Source organism: Crotalus tigris, unplaced genomic scaffold (genome assembly GCF_016545835.1).
Source record: "Crotalus tigris isolate CLP2741 ecotype Arizona unplaced genomic scaffold, ASM1654583v1 scf7180000024471.848039, whole genome shotgun sequence".
In the NCBI taxonomy this organism is placed as follows: Eukaryota; Metazoa; Chordata; class Lepidosauria; order Squamata; family Viperidae; genus Crotalus; species Crotalus tigris.
In genome coordinates, this window is record NW_024100642.1 from 130,350 (window position 1) to 152,036 (window position 21,687).

Sequence of the window (21,687 nt, forward strand, 5' to 3'; positions counted from 1 at the left end):
GGGCAGAAGCATCAATCAATCGCTCAGCCAAGCCCTTAACTGAAAGGATTTCATAATATTGCACAGAACTCTCATGAAGGGTCAGCCTCTGCAAATATTTTTGCAAGTGAGAGGAAAAGAAAAGAAGAATTAAGGTATGAGAAACGTCACGCTAATGAAACTGGGACTCCTGGCCCATTTGCAGTGTTCACCAGGGAAGAAGCAACATGAACCCTTCAGCCACAGCTGCTCAGGTTATATTGCACCAAATCATTTCTAAATTTCTTTCTTAAAGTATTATAAGATTTAGACCTGGTTACTAGAGCATATTTTTAATATTATCTGTTAGACCAGTGTTTCTCAACCTTGACAATGTTAAGGCATGTGGACTTCAACTCCCAGAATTCCACAGCCAGCAATGCTGGCTGTGGAATTCTGGGAGTTGAAGTCCACATGCCTTAACATTGTCAAGGTTGAGAAACACTATGTTAGACTCTTTTGAAGCTATTGGGAGATTTTTCTGGTATTTCCAGCTACGATCACGAAAATGTCAGAGTTAATGAAAAATGTAAATGCAGGATAGTTAATCAATACAGAATCAATTTTCTTACTCCCTTTATAAGAAGACAAGATCCAGGAATGTGGAATGCCCCTCCTCTGAAATTACTCCTGGAGAATATCCATAAAATTATTAAATTCATTCTGGCAAGTACCAGAGTAGAAAAAGGAAGACTAGTTGCCTTTCCTTTGCTTTCTATAAAATCATTCTTAGGGCATGTGATGCCTAATCAATGAATGTCCAAGTAGAACATTTTTAATTCTTTATTTATTCATTAAGGCAAAATGACAACCAAAATAAATAAGTCAGATATTGCATGATGGGTTGGAGGGTGTATATGTGGTGTATTTAATAGGCCAGTATATTAGTGCAGTACCTGCCAGGAGCATCTGCTCAGATGGTGTTGACCTTGTGAGGTAGCAACTCACACGCAAGAAGCAACTCCAGATGAGCTAATTCTACTTTAACATAAGCTCAAATTAACAGATATGTGCAAGTCTGAAAGCACGGGTAGTCCTTGGCTTACAACCATAATTGAACCCAAACTTTCTCCTGCTGAGACATTTACTAAGTGAATTTTACCCCATTTTATGACCTTTCTTGACCCATTTCTTAAGTGAGTCACTGCAGTTGTTAAATTGGTAAGATGGCTGTGAAAGTGAACCTGGCTTCCCCATTGACTTTGCTTGTCAGAAGGTCACAAAAGGGGATCGCAGGACACCGGGACACTGTAACCGTCATAAATATGAGTCAGTTGTTCAAGCATATGAATTTTGATCACGTAGCCATGGGGTTGCCACAATGGTCATAAGTGTGAAAAATGGTCATAAGTCACTTTTTTCAGTGCTGTTGTAACTTTGGACAGTCACTAAATGAACTGTTCTAAGTCAAGGACCATTTCTACATTTCTCCTCCATCATTTTTACACCCCAAGAAACTAGAGAGGGTCCTTTCTGAGCATTTTGCCATTCCTTTGGCAGACTAAGCTGCCATTTATCTGACCGTTCCCCCGACTGTGGCGCTCCCTCCTGTCTCCCAAGGTCATTCCCGCCTACCACTACCAATGGTGTCTGGAATCAAAGTGGCAGGAGGGATTTTAGAATTAAAGCCTTGCCCCTTTGGTGGGTATCATAAAAAGACAGGAAACCCTATACCAGGGTTAGGCAACCTTGGCTCCTTTATGACTGGTGGACTTCAACTCCAGAATTCCTGAGTCAGCATGTAAAAAAGATATTGAGACTCTAGAAAGAGTGCAGAGAAGAGCAACAAAGATGATCAAGGGGGTTGGAGGCTAAAACATATAAGGAACGGTTGCTGGAATTGGGTATGTCTAGTCTAATGAAGAGAAGGATGGGGGGGGGGAAGATAGCAGTGTTCCAGTATCTCAGGGGCTGCCCCAAAGAAGAGGGAGTCAAGCTATTTTCCAAAGCACCTGAGGGCAGTACAAGAAGCAATGGATGGAAACTAATCAAGGAGAGAAGCAACCTAGAACTAAGAAATTTTCTGACAGTTAGAACAATTAACCAGGGGAACAACCTGCCTCCAGAAGCGGTGAATGCTCCAACACTGGAAGTTTTTAAGAAGAGATTGGACAGCCATTTGTCTGAAATGGTATAGGATTTCCTGCCTGAGCAGAGGGTTGGACTAGATGATCTCCAAGGTCCCTTCCAACATCATCATCATCATCATCATCATAAAATTGGAAGGGACCTTGGAGATCATCAAGTCCAACCCCCTGCTCAGGCAGGGAAACCCTATACCATTTCGGACAAATGGCTGTCCAGTCTCTTCTTAAAAACTTCCAGTGTTGGAGCATTCACCGCTTCTGGAGGCAGGTTGTTCCACTGGTTAATTGTTCTAACTATCAGGAAGTTTCTCCTTAGTTCTAGGTTGCTTCTCTCATTATTTATTGATGATGGTGATTAAAAGAGTTGGGACTTTGGTCACCCTGTTGCAACAGCCATTTGTCCATCTGATTGTCCAACTACAAAAACAGGATCTCACTCCTCACATGAGTGGGCAATTCTCCTCACATGAGTTGACTGGCGACTTTGTAAAACTACATTCATGTGGTTTTCTTAACAACAATAGGAAATAATTCATCAATGCATTCCTCTAAGGTGTTTGTCACTTCAGTCTAATCCTACAGCCCTGGGATTCCTTAGCCTTTTATCTAGCACAATATTAACAAGGTGTAGCCTACTTTAGTATCTCAGCCCAGGTGAGGTCAGGTTGAAGCTGCTACTTCTTGGACTCCTTGACAAAGGATTCATTGTTGATTTACTTAATAATATATCTTTCCTGCTACTTCTCATCTTTAAAACCATTCTAAAGCAAAATTACAGAAGTCAGTAAAAGCTTATGCTGGAAGATATTCCAACACTTTTAAGGAAACAGATTAAGAGTATGTTGTTGTTATTGTTAATTGCGAAGTTGTGTCCAACCCATCGCGATCCCATGGACAACGTTCCTCCAGGTCTTCCTGTCCTCTACCATCTTCTGGAGTCCATTTAAGTATAACAAGTAATAACAAGAACAGCATGGCTTCAACCAAAATTTTTGGTTAAAAAAAAAAAGAAACTTTTTAACTGCTGCCAACTTCTGCCCTAATCCAAAAGGCACTTTTATGACCAATACTCTCAATACCTGGAGTTGAGGAAGGTTAGGTGGCAAAGCAGTTTTGTCCCAACCTCCTCTATCCCAATCTCATGTTCTCCTTTTGATACAATTCAAGACAGCCCCAACCCATTCGTCAAAGTGAATGAAATTGTCAAAAACCCCATTACATCTGGAGGTTCCTTGGGACCTGCTGTCTAAGCAGTCTAAGAGCAAGTGACATTTTTTTTGTCTTCCCAAACTAAGTTGGGTTCACACTTCAGCAGGTCCATTAAAACCCTACTGAGGCAGCCATACCACGGGACAATCAATGTTTGTTCATTTTGGAACAATTTCTGTGGCTTAAGATACACTCCAGAATCAGTCTGGTAGCAGGCAGTATATAAAAAAGATGTTGAAACTCTGGAAAGAGTGCAGAAAAGAGAACAAAGATTATTAGAGGGCTGGAGACTAAAACATATAAAGAATGGTTGCAGGAATTGAGTATGTCTGATCTAGTGAAAAGAAGGACTAGGGCTGACACGATAGCTGTGTTCCAATATCTGAGGGGCTGCCACAAAGAAGAGAGAGTCAACCTATTTTCTAAAGTAACCTGAGGAGAGGGTAGGACTAGAAGACCTCCAAAGTCCCTTCCAACTCTGTTGTTCTGTTATTCAACCAAACAAGATGTTGAAACTCTGGAAAGCGTGTAGAGAAGAGCAACAAAGATGATTAGGGGACTGGAGGCTAAAATATATAAAGAATGATTTCTGGAATTGGGTATGTCTATTTTAATGAAGAGAAGGACGAGGGGGGGACATGATAGCAGTGTTCCAACATCTCAGAGACTGCCCCAAAGAAGAGGGAGTCAAGCTATTCTCCAAAGCACCAGAAGGCAGGACAAGAAACAATGGATGGAAACTAATCAAGGAGACAAGCAAAATTTCCTGCAGAACAATTAACCAGTGGAACAACCTGCCTCCAGAAGCTGTGAATGCTCCAACATTGGAAGTTTTTAAGAAGAGATTGGACAACCATTTGTCTGAAATGATATAGGGTTTCCTGCCTGAGCAGGGGGTTGGACTAAATGACCTCCAAGGTCCCTTCCAACTCTATTATCCCATCCCATCCCACCCCACCCTACCCCACTCCACTCCATTCCATTCTATTCCATTCTATTCTATTCTATGGCAGCTGGTTTAACACCGATATATAGCTATACTGTACATAATTTAATTTCCAAGTCATACTTGGAGGCAGTCCCACACACAAGGAATTACAGTAAAATGAATGGAATATCTAAATATGAAGAAATAAAAATTCAAGTATATTATGAAAATGCTGCTTTGCTTTTGATTCTCTGCTTTGTGCAAGCCCAAGAAATGGATTAATTCATAAATCACACTAAACGCATAGTGTGAGCACAGCCATGGAAATGCTGAGGGAGAGCCGATGTGGGAAATTGTGGGGAGGTTGTGAAAAATATAGAAGGGAGAAGAAACATAAACAATGAAGAAAAGGAAAGTGAGCCTGCTGGCAGCTTATAAAGAGCAACGTAGCCCAGGTGGGGAGAAATCTGAGAATAAGTATCTCAAAAAATTCAACAAAATTCTGCTACAATAAGCTCACTAGAAATAAAAGGTGAGACATTCTTCCTTTAGTTTCCAAGATTCTGCATTGGTCCTGGATGTGCATTAAAGATCCTTTACAGATAAGGCATTAAACTACAGAGAACTGAAAGCTGCCTTTTGTACTTAACAGCCTAAGTCCTGCACAAAGAGAACTTTTGCAGCTTTCCTTAACCGAACGATGAGCTTGGGCATGGAAAAAAATGCTGAAGCTTAAACAAAAATTCATATATGGCAAGACAATCTTGGGCAGCTTAAAGTCTGATAGATGTATAATAGGTTTTCTCAAATGGGAAGACAATCTGCCACATGCTGAATGTTGTAAATATGCAAGTGACCAGGAACAGAAACACAGACTGGGAATAAGCAAGCATTACTTACACTTTTCTATAATACAGGATATTACTTTCTCTGAAATGGATAATAATGCAATAGAGCAGTATTCCCCAATCTTGGCCCCTGGAAAATGTGTGGACTTCAACTCCCAGAATTCTCCAGCCAGGTTTGCTTCTGAGAGTTGAAGTCCACACGTCTTCCCAGACGCAGGGGTAGGCAACCTATGCTGACTCAGGAATTCTGGGAGTTGAAGTCCAAGAGTTATAAAAGAGCCGAGGTTGCCTACCCCTGCCCCGGAGCCATGAACGGGAAACTCTGCAAATGGAGTAATAATGTGTTAAGCTTTCAAAAAGTGAAGCTGGAACAAAAGCAACAAACATAGCTTTATTCCTTGGGGGGGGGAGAACAAACCAAGGGGTTATCTTTAAGAACATGCTTTATCGTTATTCAACATGTTAATTACAGAAAATAAATATCTTTTTCTCTCTTTGCTCCATTTATTTCTCAAGCAGATTTGAAGCCCTCGGTAACCATGTCCTCAGTTTCAGAGAAAAACTCCTAAAAGCATCTGCATTTGAGTTTATTTGGAGCTCTTTTATTCTTCAAGCTTGTTACTAGGGAATTACTAGGAAATAAATCAAGGAGAGAACCAATCTAGGACTAAAAAGAAATTTCCTGACAGAACAATTAATCAATTACCTTGCCTCCAGAAGTTGTGGATGCTCCAAAACTGGATGTTTTTAAGAAGAGAATGGACAACTATTTGTTTGAAATAATAATAATAATAATAATAATAATAATAATAATAATAATAATAATAGTAGTAGTAGTAGTAGTAGTAGTAGTAGTAGTAGTAGTAGTAGTAGTAGTAGTAGTAGTAGTAGTAAAGTTGGAAGGGACCTTAGAGGTCATCTAGTCCAACCCTCTGCTCAGGCAGGAAACCCTACACCATTTTGGACAAATGGCTGTCCAGTCTCTTCTTAAAAACTTCCAGTGTTGGAGCATTTACTGCTTCTGGAGGCAGGTTGTTCCACTGGTTAATTGCTCTAACTGTCAGGAAGTTTCTCCTTAATTCTAGGTTGCTTCTCTCCTTTTCCTACCTGAGCAGGAGGTTGAACTAGAAGACCTCCAAGGTCCCTTCCAACTCTGTTATTCTGTTTTTCTATAAATCATTGATGTGGAGAACCGAGACATCTCTCTCTAGTGTACATACTTTATTGCTGAGTTCCCAAGACACCGCTGACCTAGTTAACCGCTCTCCCAAAATGAATGAATTTCCTTATAAATAAGCAACAAATTTGTACTTTATAATTCATTAAATGGGGAATGTCAGTTTCACTTGCACCCCAAGTTGTATTTTTGAGGTTGGTTTGATGCCATTTTTTAAAAAAAACTTGCTGAACATCTTAAATCAAATTTCTTGGAGCTTGGCTGGGGTAGAAACCATCAGAGGTGGCTTAGGAGTAGAACCATAGGGACCTCAGATGTCTTCTAGTCCAGTGTTTCTCAACCTTGACCATTTTAAGGCATGTGGACTTCAACTCCCAGAATTCCACAGCCAGCATTGCTGGCTGTGGAATTCTGGGAGTTGAAGTCCACATGCCTTAAAATGGTCAAGGTTGAGAAACGCTAAAAGTCCAAACTCCTCTCCAAGGTAAGAGTCCTTATTGCATCCACCCAACCCTTTCCCCCAGGTGGGAAATCAAAACCAACAAGACAAATTGCCTAGAGAAGCCTAGTATTCGTCTCTCTGTGCAGCCAGTAGGTTAATCCTATGTTAATATTCATTTATATTCACACTACATTACAGACTTGGAGATATTATCTATTGAAATTTGAAACTATCCCAGGCCTGCTCAGTATTAAAATGACCATCCCCTGTCCCAGTGCTGCTAGACTTTTTGTGTTCACACAACATACAAAACTCTGACATTGAGCCAGCTCTCTGTGTTGGAGGAGCATATGAATGTATGCAATGTGTACCAGTGAGAACAAATTGTCAATCAGCTGTTTATTTGTGGTAGATCTTCAGTCAAAAGCCACAATGACCCTCTGAGCTGGAACAGGCCACTGCATTATTTTTAGATGCAGTAGGCAAGATTGAGCAAGTACATTTCAAGCCTCTTTTCTCTCAGCAGCAGATCACACCTTCCCAACAAGGAAGCATTAATCTGTAGAGCCCTTTGTGTTTCTCAAGCTTGGTTGTTTGCTCGCAGATGTTTCAGCCATCAATAGCCTTCAGTCATCAGCCATCAATAGGCACATAAAGATACACCACATTTGCACACCATTCAAAAGAGACAATGAAAAGCTAAAGAGGTAACAAAAAGATCAGAACACATCAGGTGTAGTGGTTAAGGTGCTCACTAAGACGGCACACCCTGAAGGTCCCTGTAAGATGGCATTTCCTCAAGGAGGGAACATTTCACAAAGCATCTCTTCCTGAATGCACTTGATGGATAGATTCAGTTCTAACTCACTGGAAGGAAAAGCAAATCCTGTGCCCAGTGTGCTTGTTTTCACAAGGATGCTGACTCTTGTGGATGAAAGCTAATATGATTCAACCTGTGGTTGGGCAATTGGTTTTCTCTGCTGCATAGCTAATCTGGGGAGGAAATCAGGGAAAGATTGTAAATGAAAAAATGAGACTTCTTTGCTTCTTCCCAACCCATTTATGTTGCTAAACAAGATGGTTGTTAAATGAGCCATGCCTGATTTTGATGTTTTTGCCATGGTTGTTAACTGAATCACTGCAGTTGTTAGGTGAATCATGTGGTTGTTAAGTGAAGCCAGTTTCTCTCACTGACCTTGCTTGTTGGAAGCCAGCTGCAAAGTCACAAATAGCAATCAGATGACTCAGGAACACTGCAACCCTTGTAAATACATGATGGTTGCCAAGTATCCAAATTTTGATCATGTGACCATGGGAATGCTGCAACCACTGTAAGTGTGATGACTGGTCATAAGTCACTTTTTTCAGTGCCATTGAAACCACGCAGTTGCGAAAGGATTGTAAGTTGAAGATTACCTGTACTGTAATGCAACACTGAGAGCAATCAACGTTAGTGTAAACTGAACAGATTCTTCTGGGGTCCTTAATGCTAACTGGAAATTCAGGAATAGTCTCAACTTGAGTGTCAGAGAAACTCCCTCCTGGCTACGTAACTGGTAAACATTGCTGGGAACTCTCTCTTTTGTAGGATTCAAACCGCCTTTTCTCTTTTGATGATAGCTTTTCCTTTAAGGCAGTGGTTCTCAACCTGTGGGTCGGGATCCCATTTGGGGTCGAACGACCATTTCACGGGGGTCGCCAAACAATGCAGTCCGCCATTTTTCCCCCCTTTTCCTTAGCTGTGCTACTCCCTTTTATTCTATTGGCTTTTGAAAGCCAATAGAATAGACTCTCTTGAATAGAGTCTAATTCTATTGGCTTTCAAAAGCCAATAGGAATTGTCCAGGCTGTCTCTGCCCTGCTGAGCCCGCCAAAAGTTCCATTCTGCAAACGGTGCTGCACCAGTTGAGTAGTCCTCGACTTATGACTGGTTGAGTAGTCCTCGACGTACGACCAGTTGGGGGTCGCGGCATTAAAAAGGTTGAGAACCACTGCTTTAAGGACATTGCTTAGCCCAGAACTCTATCAAGTTTGCAATGCAGCCCCACTGCCAGATCCCTAAGTTAGACAGAGGATTTTCATAGCTTGGATAGACCGTCTGAATTTCGACTGATACAATTCAAGCAGTGAAAAAGACATGCTGCTCTTATTGACAAAATATTATTCCACTGATTTCATAGAGTCATGGGGCTGGAAGGGACCTTGGAGGTCTTCTAGTCCAACCCTCTGCCAATATCAGGAGTCCTTATACAATCCTGGACAAATAGTTGTCCAATCTTTTCCTGAAAATTTCCAGCAATAAAGCACAAACAATTTCAGGAGGTAAACTATTCCATTGATTAATTGTTCTCACTGTCAGGAAATTTCTCCTTATTTCCAGGTTGGATTTTCCTCTGACTTCCAGCCACTGCTTCTTGTCCCCAACCTCCGGGCCCCAGGCCACTACCAGACTGCATGAGCAGCAGGCAAGTGCATGCACGAAACTCCCCTCACACAAGGGGCAGGCGGGTACCCCCACCTCTCACACAAATGGAGCTGCATGTGCTTGCGTGTGCTCACCTGCCACTCATAGGGAACTATCTCCTTTCCCTTCCCCTGCCAGGCTGCCAAGCCAGAAAAGTTGGGGACCGCTGCTATGGAGAATAAATAAATGCTCTCTTCTCTGTGATAGCCTCATCAAGTATTGGACAACTGCTAGCTCCTCTAAGCCTTCTCTTTGTTAGGTTAAACATACCTGGTTCTCCTAGCCATTCATCATATGATTCAGACCCCTTATCATCTTGTTCCACAGTTGCTCTCTCTGCATTCTTTCTAGGACCTTGGCCTCTTTTTTGCACTGCAGTGACTAGAACTGGACAGTATTTCAAATGTTGCCTCACTGGTGTTGTAAAGAGCAATACCATCACTTCTCATGATCTAGATGTAATCCCTCGGTTGACGCAACCTAAGATTGTGTTGGCTTTTTTGGCAGCTGCAGCACATTGTTGACTCATATTTAAGTGGAGGTCCACCAGGACAGCTAGCACCCTCTCACAGTCACTATTCTTCAGCTAGGTGCTGCCTACTCTATACCTGTACATTTGGTTATTCCTGCTTAAGTTCAGGACCTTGCTTTTCTCACTACTGAACTGCCTCTTGTTGGGTAGGGTCCAATGCTCAAGACTGTCAAGATCCTTCTGAATGTTGGATCTATCTTCCAAAGCGTTAGCAATTTCCTCAGCTTAGTGCAGTGATGGCGAAGATCGAGTGCCCAAACTGCAACCCAAAACCAACTTATGTATCATCGAGTGCTGGGTGGGCGAGGCCCATGCGGTGGGTGTGGCCAACTGGGTGGGTGTGGTCCATTGGGTGGGCATGGCTGTGGTGGTAACGGCAGACTGGGTGGGACTAAAAAGTTCAATCAATCAATTCCAACTTTGCAAAATCTTTTTTTTTCCCGCGAGAAGTTGAAATTGATTGATTGATTGAACCTTTTTTTTTTTGCACACGGCCACGGAGACCTAAAGCAAAAAAGTTTTATAAAACGCAGCTGAAGGTCTAGGACAGGGGCGACGGCACATGTGCCCACAGAGAGGGCTCTGCCTGCCACTGGTGGCACACGTGCCATAGATTCGCCACCACGGCCATAGTGTCATCTGCAAACCTGATGAATACCCCTTCAATCCCCTTATCTGGGTTATGTATGAAGATGATGAAGAGCACTAGGGCAAAATTCCTTAGAGTTTATTATGGAGGCTGCTGGTCTTCAATTCATGAATCTGGGCAGCTAATAATTGAAAATGATAATTTATTTTAAGATAAAACCTGCCCCAATACAACCAGCAATTGTGTTTTTAAAAAAACACCAAGAAGAAATTAACACAGAGCTGTCATTTTGTACTAGCAAGTGGAGTTGCAGAGGTCTTCCAGACAAAGCTGCAGTCACAGGAGTTTTGAAGTCCACAGAGCTTTCCCATCGTTATGATCAGAAACAAAGGAAAATACTAGCAAATCAAATCAGATTTGTATTACAATCATAGACCAGCATAACTACTAGCAATGTATTCTCCCCCAGGGAGAATAATAATAATAATAATAGTAGTAGTAGTAGTAATAATAATAATAATAATAATAATAAAGTTGGAAGGGATCTTGGAGGTCATCTAGTCCAACCCCCTGCTCAGGCAGGAAACCCTATATCATTTCAGACAAATGGCTGTCCAGTCCTAAAAACTTCCAGTGTTAGAGCATTCACAGCTTCTGGAGGTTGTTCTGGAAAGGCTGTTTTATGTGATTTATTTATTTCCTCCAGATGCTGACTTCTGGAGAATTCTGGGAGAGGAAGTCCACACATCTGAAAGCTGCCAATATTGAAGAAACACTGTTCTAAATGTTAGCCACCATATTGAGCGCTTAGACTTATATATTGTTCCACAGTGCTTTACAGCACTCTCTAAGTGGTTTACAATGTCAGCATATTGCCCCCGGCAATCCGTCTCCTCATTTTACCACCATGAAAGGATGGATGGTTGAGTCAATCTTGAGCCCATCAGGACTGAACACCTGGCAGTGGGTAGAATTAACTGCAATACTGCATTCTAACCACTGCACCACCGTGGCTCTTTTTTATTGACATGATGTGATTATTTTTGTGTGTGCATGATGGAATCTCTGGAAAAAAAGTTCTCACATGATGTCAGATATTTTAAGGTAACCAATATGGCAGTCACCAGCTCAGAGAACATGGATGAGGAATTGGGAAGGTTTTTTCTCAATATTAAAGTGAAGAAGAAAGATAGCATTTAACACACACATAGACGCGCACACACACGTTTCCCCTCAAGGCCAAAAATTTTGAGCCAAATAACACTAAAAATTCAGGCATATTTTCCTGGAAAAAAATAAAGGACAACCCTGAAAAAGGGCAAATTTATAAGAGGTTCATAAGGACAAAAATGTATCTATGTTGATAACTTTTTTTTACAAAGGAAAATTCAGGAGCAAAACCCAGAAGAACTATGTAAAAATGCAAATTCTACTAAAAATATCTAAAAATCAAACAGTATATGTAAATTTATTCTAAAAATATAAATTTCACCATTTTTACATGAACATAAAGTAGGTGCATTAAGTGGTACCCTTTATACAGTGACAGTTAAATGATCAGTATAAAGGAGACAAGTGAGTTTTGGAAAAATAAAAACATAAAACTAAATTTTTAAATTAAAAAAAACTGTTTTTTTATAATAAAGGATATCTGGCCACTGTAACCTAGAGACAAACCAGCGTATTATAAAGCTACAGAAATGCAGCATCATAAAATGAGTTTCCTGATAGACTAGATTTCTATTTAATCCCCTATTATCACATCCAGCAATAGAAAGCAGAGGTACATGTGATATTGGCTGAGTCCTTTCTGTTTCCAAGTGACATTCCAGAATTGTATTTTTTTCATTCACCTGCACATTAAGGATCTAATGGTTTTTATTTCTGACACTGATCTGAAGCTTCCTTGCTTGTTGCCAGTTCCAAAATGCTTAGGACCTGGTGTGCTTTCTGCTTTGTAACAGCTACTAAGCCTCTATTGTTGAAATTGTCAATCAATCATGGTAAAATTTGCAAGAAGGGCCCTGTTGTTTTCATGGTTCATTAATGAGAAAAGTCTTGAGATTGGTTCCCCATATTTTATCTCCAGATACAAAAGGAAACTGTTAAACTTTTTTTTAAGAGGAATGCCAGGTGACCAGTACTTTTAAGGTGACCAACCGTCCTCCTTTAGGGAGGACAGTCCTCCTTTTGTGAGTTCTGTCCTCCCTCGAAAAGTGTCCTCCTACATGTCCTCCTTTTCGATATTTGAAGACTAATCTGCAGGGCTTTTTTTTTCCTCATAGAATGGTGTTCCGGCACCTTTTTTTTTGATGTTTTTTTTTTCAATTTATTAATGAGCTGTGCTACTCCCCCTATTGGCTTTCAAAAGCCAATAGGAATTGCTGCTGAACACGCCAAAACACCCGGCCGGCAAACTTTGCATATGTAAGTTGTCTGCAGCAAAGGCGAATTGGCAGGAACTTTGCACCCCTCCCTGCTACCCAACTACACCATCTCCTAGTTAGTCCCGAAGATACCTGGAGGAGACTGGAGCAGCAATGCCACGGTAACATTCTCTTGATCTTCCGCGTTGCTACCGCAATAATGGCTGCAGGCGCAAGAGGCAGGGGCGGCAGGGCTGCTGCGGGTGAGGGTGTGAGGGGCGGTGGTGGCCGGCTGCCCCCTGTGCTGTGGGATTCGCGGGCCTGTGCAGGGTGGGCGGTGGTGCTGGCAGGGCGGCTGCAGGTGGGGTGTGTCGATGGCGGGCTGCCCCCTGGGGCCAGAGCCAACACAGCTGGTGCTTTGGGAGCCGCAGGGCCCGCTCTACACGGCGGGGCAACAGTGTTGGTGGGGCAGCTGCAGGCGGGGGTGTAGTATGTAAGCATAATTACAATATAAAATGTTATTGTTACAAATGTTTTTATTATACATTTATCATATTATAGTGTATTCTGTATTATGGTTGCAATGAATAAAATGTTTCTTTTATTTACGATATTTTTCTCTTCAATTTATTTGTGTCCTCCTTTTCATTGTAAAAAAGTTGGTCACCTTAGTAGTTTCCTACTAGCGGAAACCAGGCAGGAGCTTTCACAGGGAACTTTTGTAGGCAGGACAGGTGTGTCTGCTTGAATAGTTAACTCTTATCACTCACTGGCAGGTTTGCTAGAATCTCCCTTCCTAATCATTTTGAATCAGGAAAGATATTCAGATGAGGTGAATCATCGATGAAAGGCATCAACTAGAAATAGAAAAAGGATTAGGCACACCATTGGAAGCAAATGAGAAGGAAAAGCGGTGGAGAATTAAGCTCATTTGAATCCTTGTTTAATTATCCCTTCTTTTGTTATTATCCCCATGTTGAGCAGGAGAAAACTAAGCATATTTCAGGGTTCTTAGAGAAATAATAATAATAATAATAACAATAACAGAGGGATAGAATCAAGATCATTTTACAGTGCCTTGGTAAGGCCACATTTGGAATACTGCATTCAGTTTTGGTCACCACGATGTAAAAAAAAGGTTGAGACTCTAGAAAGAGTGCAGAGAAGAGCAACATAGATGATTAGGGGACAGGAGGCTAAAACATATAAGGAATGGTTGCTGGAATTGGGTATGTCTAGTTCAGGGGTAGGCAACCTTGGCTCTTTTATGACTGGTGGCCTTCAACTCCCAGAATTCCTGAGCCAGCCATGCTGAGGTGAAAGGGAGAGGCTTCCAAGCTGAGCCATGCTGGCTCAGGAATTCTGGGAGTTGAAGTCCACACATCTGAAAGTTGCCAATGTTGAGAAACATTGGTTTAGACTAGGGGTAGGCACCTTGGCTCTTTTATGATTCGTGGACTTCAACTCCCAGATTTCCTGAGCCAGCCACAAGTCATAAAAGAGCCAAGGTTGTCTATCCCTGGTTTAGACCTTGCTGAAATTACAACTCCAGCCAAAATGGATAAAAGTGAGGGAGGCTGGAAGACATGCTTCCCTTCATATCATCTTAGGTTTGGCAAGGATATCCCACACAGCATATTTGTGTTGTAGAACAAGTTCTAAAATAGGGTTTTTCTTCTTTTTTTAAAAAAATCCCAATGAACATGAAATACAGAGTATAAAAGCCAACCCTGAAGACTTATTCCATGTTTGACGTGTCCTGTTCTTGGAACTCACATTTCCTCGTTTGTGTTTTCCCTCATCGTTCTCTCAAAACGTCCTTTCCTGTCCATGCAAAGATATAGCATAGCTACCTATTTTATTTTATTTTTATTCCTAGGACAGTCTCCTTCTTCTCCCTATTTATGATGACTATACAGATAGTCCTCGACTTACAACCACAACTGAGCCCAGAATTTATGTTGCTCAGTGAGAAATTTGTTAACTGAGTTTTGCCCCATTTTATGACTTTTCTTGCCACGTTTGTTAAGTGAATCACTGCAGTTGTTAAATTAGTAACATGGATGTTAAGTGAAACTGGGTTCCCCATTGACTGTGCTTGTCAAAAGGTCACAAAAGATGATCACATGACCTCGGGGCACTGCAACAGTCATAAAAATGAACCAGTTGTCAGGCATCCGAATATAAAACACGTGACCATGGGGATGCTGTAACATAAGTGTGAAAAACGGTCATAAGTCACTTTTTCCGGTGCCACTGTAACTTTGAACGGTCACTAAATGAACTGTTGTAAGTCGAGGACTACCTGTATTCTAATCATTCGGTTTATCAGATGCCTATGACATCTGCATAGGTTACCTCCTGAGGTAGCTCTGAGCCAATGCTTTAGACCAGACATGTCAAACTCGCGACATCACATGACATCGCGCGACGTATCGAGCTTTTCCCCCATTGCTGGCAATGGGGTGGGCGTGGTTTCCTTGTGACACAGGGGGGCCGTGGTCCAGCAGGCTGACACCCCTGCTTTACACTGATAACAGAGAACCTGAATTTATTTACACAGAGAAATTCCATGGGAGACAGGAATTTCAAAAAGGAGCCCCCTTCTTAGGAACTGCGTGCATGTGTACACAAACACACACACACACACACACTAACCCAGAGGGAAGGGCGAGATGGACGAAATTAGAGTGCAATTAGAACTGAATACTGTACTGGAAACAAAACAGAAACAACTATGGTTCAATAACTTTGCAAACTTTTAAGTTTTGCTTTGTTTTGTTTTTTTGTCCCTGGAGATGTGCCCGTTTCAGTTTCTCATTTTCCCATGTCGAAAAGTGGTTAATCCTTTTCTTGTAATACTTCTATTTTAAAAAACAAAACATTTGTGATTAAAAAGTGGGTGGTTTTGTTTCATTTCTCCAGACAGTTTTGCCAAAAGTATTACACTTTTGAAATTGTTTCCCTCCATAAAATGCTTTGTTGTAGATTCTTAAAATGGCTATGTTCATTCTTATGCAGATTTTTCTTTTTAATACAGATTCCGGAAATGCTGCATTGAAAAATGTGGTTGCACTACTAGGTGAAATCAGGTCAATGTGCATTTAAATGCACCAAAAGGCAAGACAAGAAACAATGGGTGGAAACTAACCAAGGAGAGAGGCAATCTAGAATTAAGCAGATATTTCCTAACAGGGAGAGCAATCAACCAATGGAATAGCTTGCTTTCAGAAATTCTAACACAGCACTCATAAAACATGGCCATTAAGTGAATGCCACAGATGTCAAGCAAATGTCACAGTCATTAAACAAATCAAAGGTTCACTATGAGTGTGGTTTTGAGGAAAACCAGAAGCAATTGATGGTTTTTGGCAAACAGTTGTAAAACACAATCATGTGACCATGGGATATTGCAAACAGCCATAAATGCCATAAATGTTGCCAAGCACCCAAAATGTGTTCACATGACCATGGGAGAGAAGCCCAACTATCAGAACTTAGGATTTGGGTTGTAAATCCCCTTTTTCAGGTAAGTTATAACTTTGAATGGTCACTAAGCAACTGGCCATAAGTCAAGGACTATCTGTACACTGGAAAACAGAACAAAACTAAACCCAGTTAATAGACAGAAATCCAATATTAGGCAGCTGATGTTAACCCACTCTGACCCAGGGTCTTTTTTCAGTGGTGGGATTCAAATATGGGAACAACCAGTTCTCTGTGTGGGTGCCACTTCCGGAAGTCCATTCTGGGCCTGGCCAACAAAAAATTAGCTACCGGTTCTGCTGAAGTGGTGCGAACCAGCTGAATCCTACCACTGCCTTATTTTCAAAAAAAATATGTATATAATGGTAAACAGGCCAGTGCCCTATAGACTTCGGGGAAAATGCTGTTCAATGTATGACTTTCCCTTCCCCGTCCTAGGTTAATATCATTGCAATATAGAACCTCTGTGCTCTGGTGCAGTCTACCTTAGGATTTGGGGTCGAACGACCATTTCCCAGGGGTCACCAAACAATGCAGTCCACCATTTTTTCCCCCTTTTCCTTAGCTGTGCTACTCCCTTTTATTCTATTGGCTTTTGAAAGCCAATAGAATAGACTCTCTTGAATAGAGTCTAATTCTATTGGCTTTCAAAAGCCAATAGGAATTGTCCAGGCTGTCTCTGCCCTGCTGAGCCCGCCAAAAGTCCCATTCTGCAAACGGTGCTGCACCAGTTGAGTAGTCCTCGACTTACGACCGGTTGAGTAGTCCTCGACTTACGATCGGCTGGGGGCCGCGGCATTAAAAATGTTGAGAGCCATTGTTCTAGTACTTTCTTCTTGTCCCGTTTAAAATCATGAGGATAATACAGTGCTAAATTGAAGAGGTTCTGCATGGCTGCTGGGTAAAAAAGGTGGACTATAAATCAAAACAACAACCACACCAACCTCGACACAAACATCATAGACTGACCTCCAACCTTGTCTGAACCTGAAAACCTAAGCAGGGTCTGCCTTCATTAGACTTTGATGGGAGACCACGAGGAGAGCCCAGCAGTGACTGCTAGATTGAGCAATCATACATCTCGCACAAAAGTCAACTTCAGCGGTGTTGTTGTTATTGTTAGGGAAAAAAAAGATACCTTCTTAGAGACACCAGGATTAAGGCTGATTCACAGACTTACCCTTTCCCTTCCCTGTCTAGCAACCACATCTTTTTTAGTAATGATATATTATTGTACACCATCCAGAGTTACCATGGACTTGGGCAGTCTTATAAATATAATAAAATAAGGCTGAACGTTTTGAGAGCATTATGACCTGGCTCTCTTAAAGCAATCAAAGCACTTTGAAGATATAACATAATTTTATTAGACATGCAAACAATACAGTGAGCTCCTGGCAAAGCTATTGGCAGTTTACTGGGCAGTAAGGTGTAATAGTTAAGAAACCAAGAAACGGTGAGTTCTAGTCCTGCCTCAGTCACCAAACCAGCTGGTGACTTTGAGCTAGTCACTCCCTTGCAGCCCACGAAGACAAGCAAAGGGCAAGCCACTTTTAAAATGTTGCCAAGAAAGCTGCAGGGACTTGTCCGGACAGAGGTCAAAACAGACCTGAAGACACACACACCGTCCCTCAGCAAAAGCTTATTTAATGCTTGCACATATTCAATTCAATGATATATTACTCCAAAGGAAGGAAGAACGGTTGGTCTAAACTTTCCTGGTGATGATTTCTTTTCCATTCTTCTCATTCACATCTTGGGCTTGCAATCTTCACATGCAGTCCCCCATCACCAAGTAGCTGCCATCTTGACTTTTTTTTTACAACCCCCCTCCCCCAATCTGCAGATAATCCTGGCCCAGTCTACTATATGGGAGTAGAAGCAGTCTTAAGACCCAAAGTATAAAAGCTTCTCACCACAATGCTAAGCCACAAAACAAAAGATGATTAGGGGACTGGAGGCTAAACATACAAGGAACGGTTGCTGGAATTGGGTACGTCCAGTTTAATGAAGAGAAGGAGGAGGGGGGACATGATAGCAGTGTTTCAATATCTCAGGAGCTGCCACAAAGAAGAGGGAGTCAAGCTATTCTCCAAAGCACCTGAAGGCAGGACAAGAAGCAATGGATGGAAACCAATTAAGGAGAGAAGCAACCTAGAACTAAGGAGAAATTTCTTGACAGAACAATTAATCAGTGGAACAACCTGCCTCCAGAAGTTGTGAATGCTCCAACGCTAGAAGTTTTTAAGAAAAAACTGGACAGCCATTTGTCCGAAATGGTATAGGGTTTTCTGCCTGAGTAGGGGGATGGACTAGATGACCTCCAAGGTCTCTTTCCAACATTATTGTTGTTGTTGTTATTGTTGTTATTATTATTATTATTATTATTATTATTATTATTATTATTATTATTATTTAATTCCCAGCTTATAACTTGGGGTTTCCCGTGTCTTGCTGAACCTGGGTCAAAACCAGTTTACAGAATAACAGAATAATAGAGTTGGAAGGGATCTTGGAGATCATCTAGTCCAACCCCCTGCTCAAGCATTTCAGACAAATGGTTATCTAATCTCTTCTTAAAAACCTCCAGTGTTGGAGCACCCACAAGTTCTGGAGGCAAGCTGTTCCACTGATTAATTGTTCTAACTGCCAGGAAATTTCTCCTTAGTTCTAGGTTGCTTCTCTCCTTGCTTAGTTTCCTTACCACCACAACTGAGCCCAGTTGAGTTGTAAGTCATTGCAGTCATTAAGTGGGTCACCATGTGACTTGATTGAAATTGACAACAGTTGTTAAGCAAGTCACTGTGGCTGTTAAGCAAATCAGATAGTTTTTAAGTGAATCCAGCATATTCACTGGGTGTTGGTTTTTTTTTGCTGTTTTCTGTTGGAAAACAACAAAAATAAATCACAAATCATGGTCACATGACTACTGCAACCAGTCAGAAACAGCAAGTTGCCAAACAACTGAAATGTGATCACATGACCATGGAGAGGGGCAGATATGCAGCAGTCATAACATTGAAGAGAGGTCATAAGTGACTTTGAAAAACTCTGTTGTAATTCCAAACAGTCATTAAGCTACAACTACCTGTATAGGATGGCACAATGTATGAGATTCATCAGGTTTCCTTTTAAAGAAATGTTGCGTAACAGAGATCTAGCCCTACAAAACCTAGGCTAGGGAAACCCACCACAACTCACAACCTTGCAATAAACAAAGGAAGCAGGAAAAAAAATGTGACTTTTGTCTGTAGCCCAACCACTGCAAACTCCTCATGGGCTGGATTTGTACAGCATGGTTCTCTTACCCATGACTTATTCAATTAACTCAATTTTATAGGGTTTGTGTGATTCGGGAACAGTAAACTAATCTCACAATCCAAGTTTACAGAATACACTAAATTAAAATGCAACTAGCTGAAGTCTGACACGCAAACACCTCTGTGGATTTGAAGAAGACTATTAGAGCAACTTAATGTCATGGTTTAGGATGCTAGAATGAGAAGACCTGAGTTCTAGTCCTTCCCTAAACACTGAAGCCAGCTAGATGACATTGGACCAGTTACTCTGGGGAAAACATTCCGACAAGCCATTTCAGCTAAGTTGTCAGAAGAACATCACAGACCTATCCATGTAGTCACCCGGAGTCAAAATTGACTCAAAGTACCACCATCACGACAACAGATTACTTAGAAAGTAACATAAACTAACCTGGGTTGAATATTTAAGATTTATTTATTTACTTATTTAGAGATTGACATCATACACCAGCCAGAGCCCCTCTCCCAGGGAGATGGCCGGTTAAGAAATAGGAAGTATAAATAAATATTTAGAATACATGATATGCAACCAAGAGTGTCCTCTATCAATTAATTATACCAGGAGAGATTTAATAAAAACACAGCTCTAGAAGATAACGTACCTGCCAGAAAATTCTACAAACACATCCTTTGGCAAAATAATAATAATAATAATAATAATAATAATAATAATAATAATAATAATAATAATGAAAATGATTTCTCTATAGAGCAGTTTAATTTTTATCATTTTCAATAGAGAAAGTCATAGAAAATGATAAAATTAAACTGCTCTGGGACTTCAGAATTCAAACAGACAAGCACTTGCAACATAACACCCCAGACTTAACAATTGTCGATAAGAAAGACAAAAAAGTCTGGATAGTGGACGTGGCAGTGCCTGGAGATAGCAGAATAGAAGAGAAAGAACTGGAGAAGATAACAAAATACAAAGACCTACAAATAGAAATAGAAAGACTGTGGCAAAAGCAAGCAAGGGTAGTACCAATAGTAATAGGCTCCTTGGGTGCAATCCCAAAACAACTGGAGCACCACTTGAACACCATTGGCATTGACAAATTCGCTATTAGTCAATTGCAAAAGGCAGCCTTATTAGGAACTGCTTCCATCCTGCGACGATATCTGTAATACCATCAAACATCCACATCTGCCTATCCCAGGTCCTGGGTAAGGACTCGATAGGTAGACAAAATGCCAAATCCAGTCTGAACATCTGGCTGACTGTGCGATGATCCATAATAATAATAATAATAATAATAATATGCCCTTGTTTTATACAATCACAGCAAAAAAACAAAGAGCGTGGATGTCCAGCAATCTCTGATACCCCAAAAGGAAAGAATCGTATTATTCAACTCCAAAACTGTTGTGTCTGGATTAGGTCACAGGTCTTGTTTTCCTTGCTATTCACCACTGCATCTTAAACTAGACATGGCATTTCAGTTCAATTCTTATTTCTTATGACTTGGCAACTCCGCTTTTGTTAAATCAAGCAAAACAATCACATTAATATATTTTTTTTTTTTGCTTGATTGGAATCCCGAAATTATTTTCAGATGTGCTGCTGCTAATCCAGGGATACTCCATTCTAAATATGCACATTTAAATCTTCTGCCAACCTCCTGGCAGAAATGCCGGGGTGGGGGGGAAATAAACTCGTTCCAGAGAAGCCAAACTACATGCATTTGACCCTACCTTCTCTATCATTCCCCGTAGACCCCCTTACCGGTTGGATGTAATTATTAAAAGGGTGCAACTTTGTTTACCTGCAATTTGAAAGACGCACTGTAGTACCCAGAGCCATAGGTGGCCATTCCAAGTATCCCTCTTCAAGTCCATTTGCCCTCCAGAAATGAGATGAGCTGCATATATGCATACAGCATTTATGGAAAAGATGTTAAAACATTTCAGCTGGTTAAGTTCCATCTCGGTGAATCATGGTGTATCAAAGGTGGATAATCTTGGCCATAGCTAAGTTGCCCTACCTTCAAAGACAAAAGGGTATCAAATTATATTGCTACTGGGAATTAATCCCCATAAATCTGCATTCCTCGAGTTATTACCTCAGCTGAGAAGTGGTTGGTTGACTGAACAGAAGCACGCGGATTTTTCTCAGCCCACTCTAGAACAGAGAGCTGTTCAAAGGCAAAATTGGAGGAGAATTTACTTCATTTATTAATGATTTGGTTTTTTTATCAGATTTGCTGGCCACCCATCTCGC

The 21,687-nt window shown here is 41.1% G+C and overlaps 1 protein-coding gene across 1 annotated transcript in view; it reads right to left on the minus strand.

Annotated features, from left to right (window-relative positions):
• LOC120303459 (mucin-5AC-like) overlaps positions 1-21,334 on the minus strand; it is a 35,804-nt gene extending 14,470 nt beyond the window's left edge. Inside the window, exon 1 of the mRNA XM_039333012.1 lies at positions 21,233-21,334. Within this exon, the coding sequence (XP_039188946.1) occupies positions 21,233-21,305 (73 nt within the window). The 5' untranslated portion in view covers positions 21,306-21,334. The remainder of the gene's footprint in view (positions 1-21,232) is intronic.
• Positions 21,335-21,687: the final 353 nt, after the last annotated feature.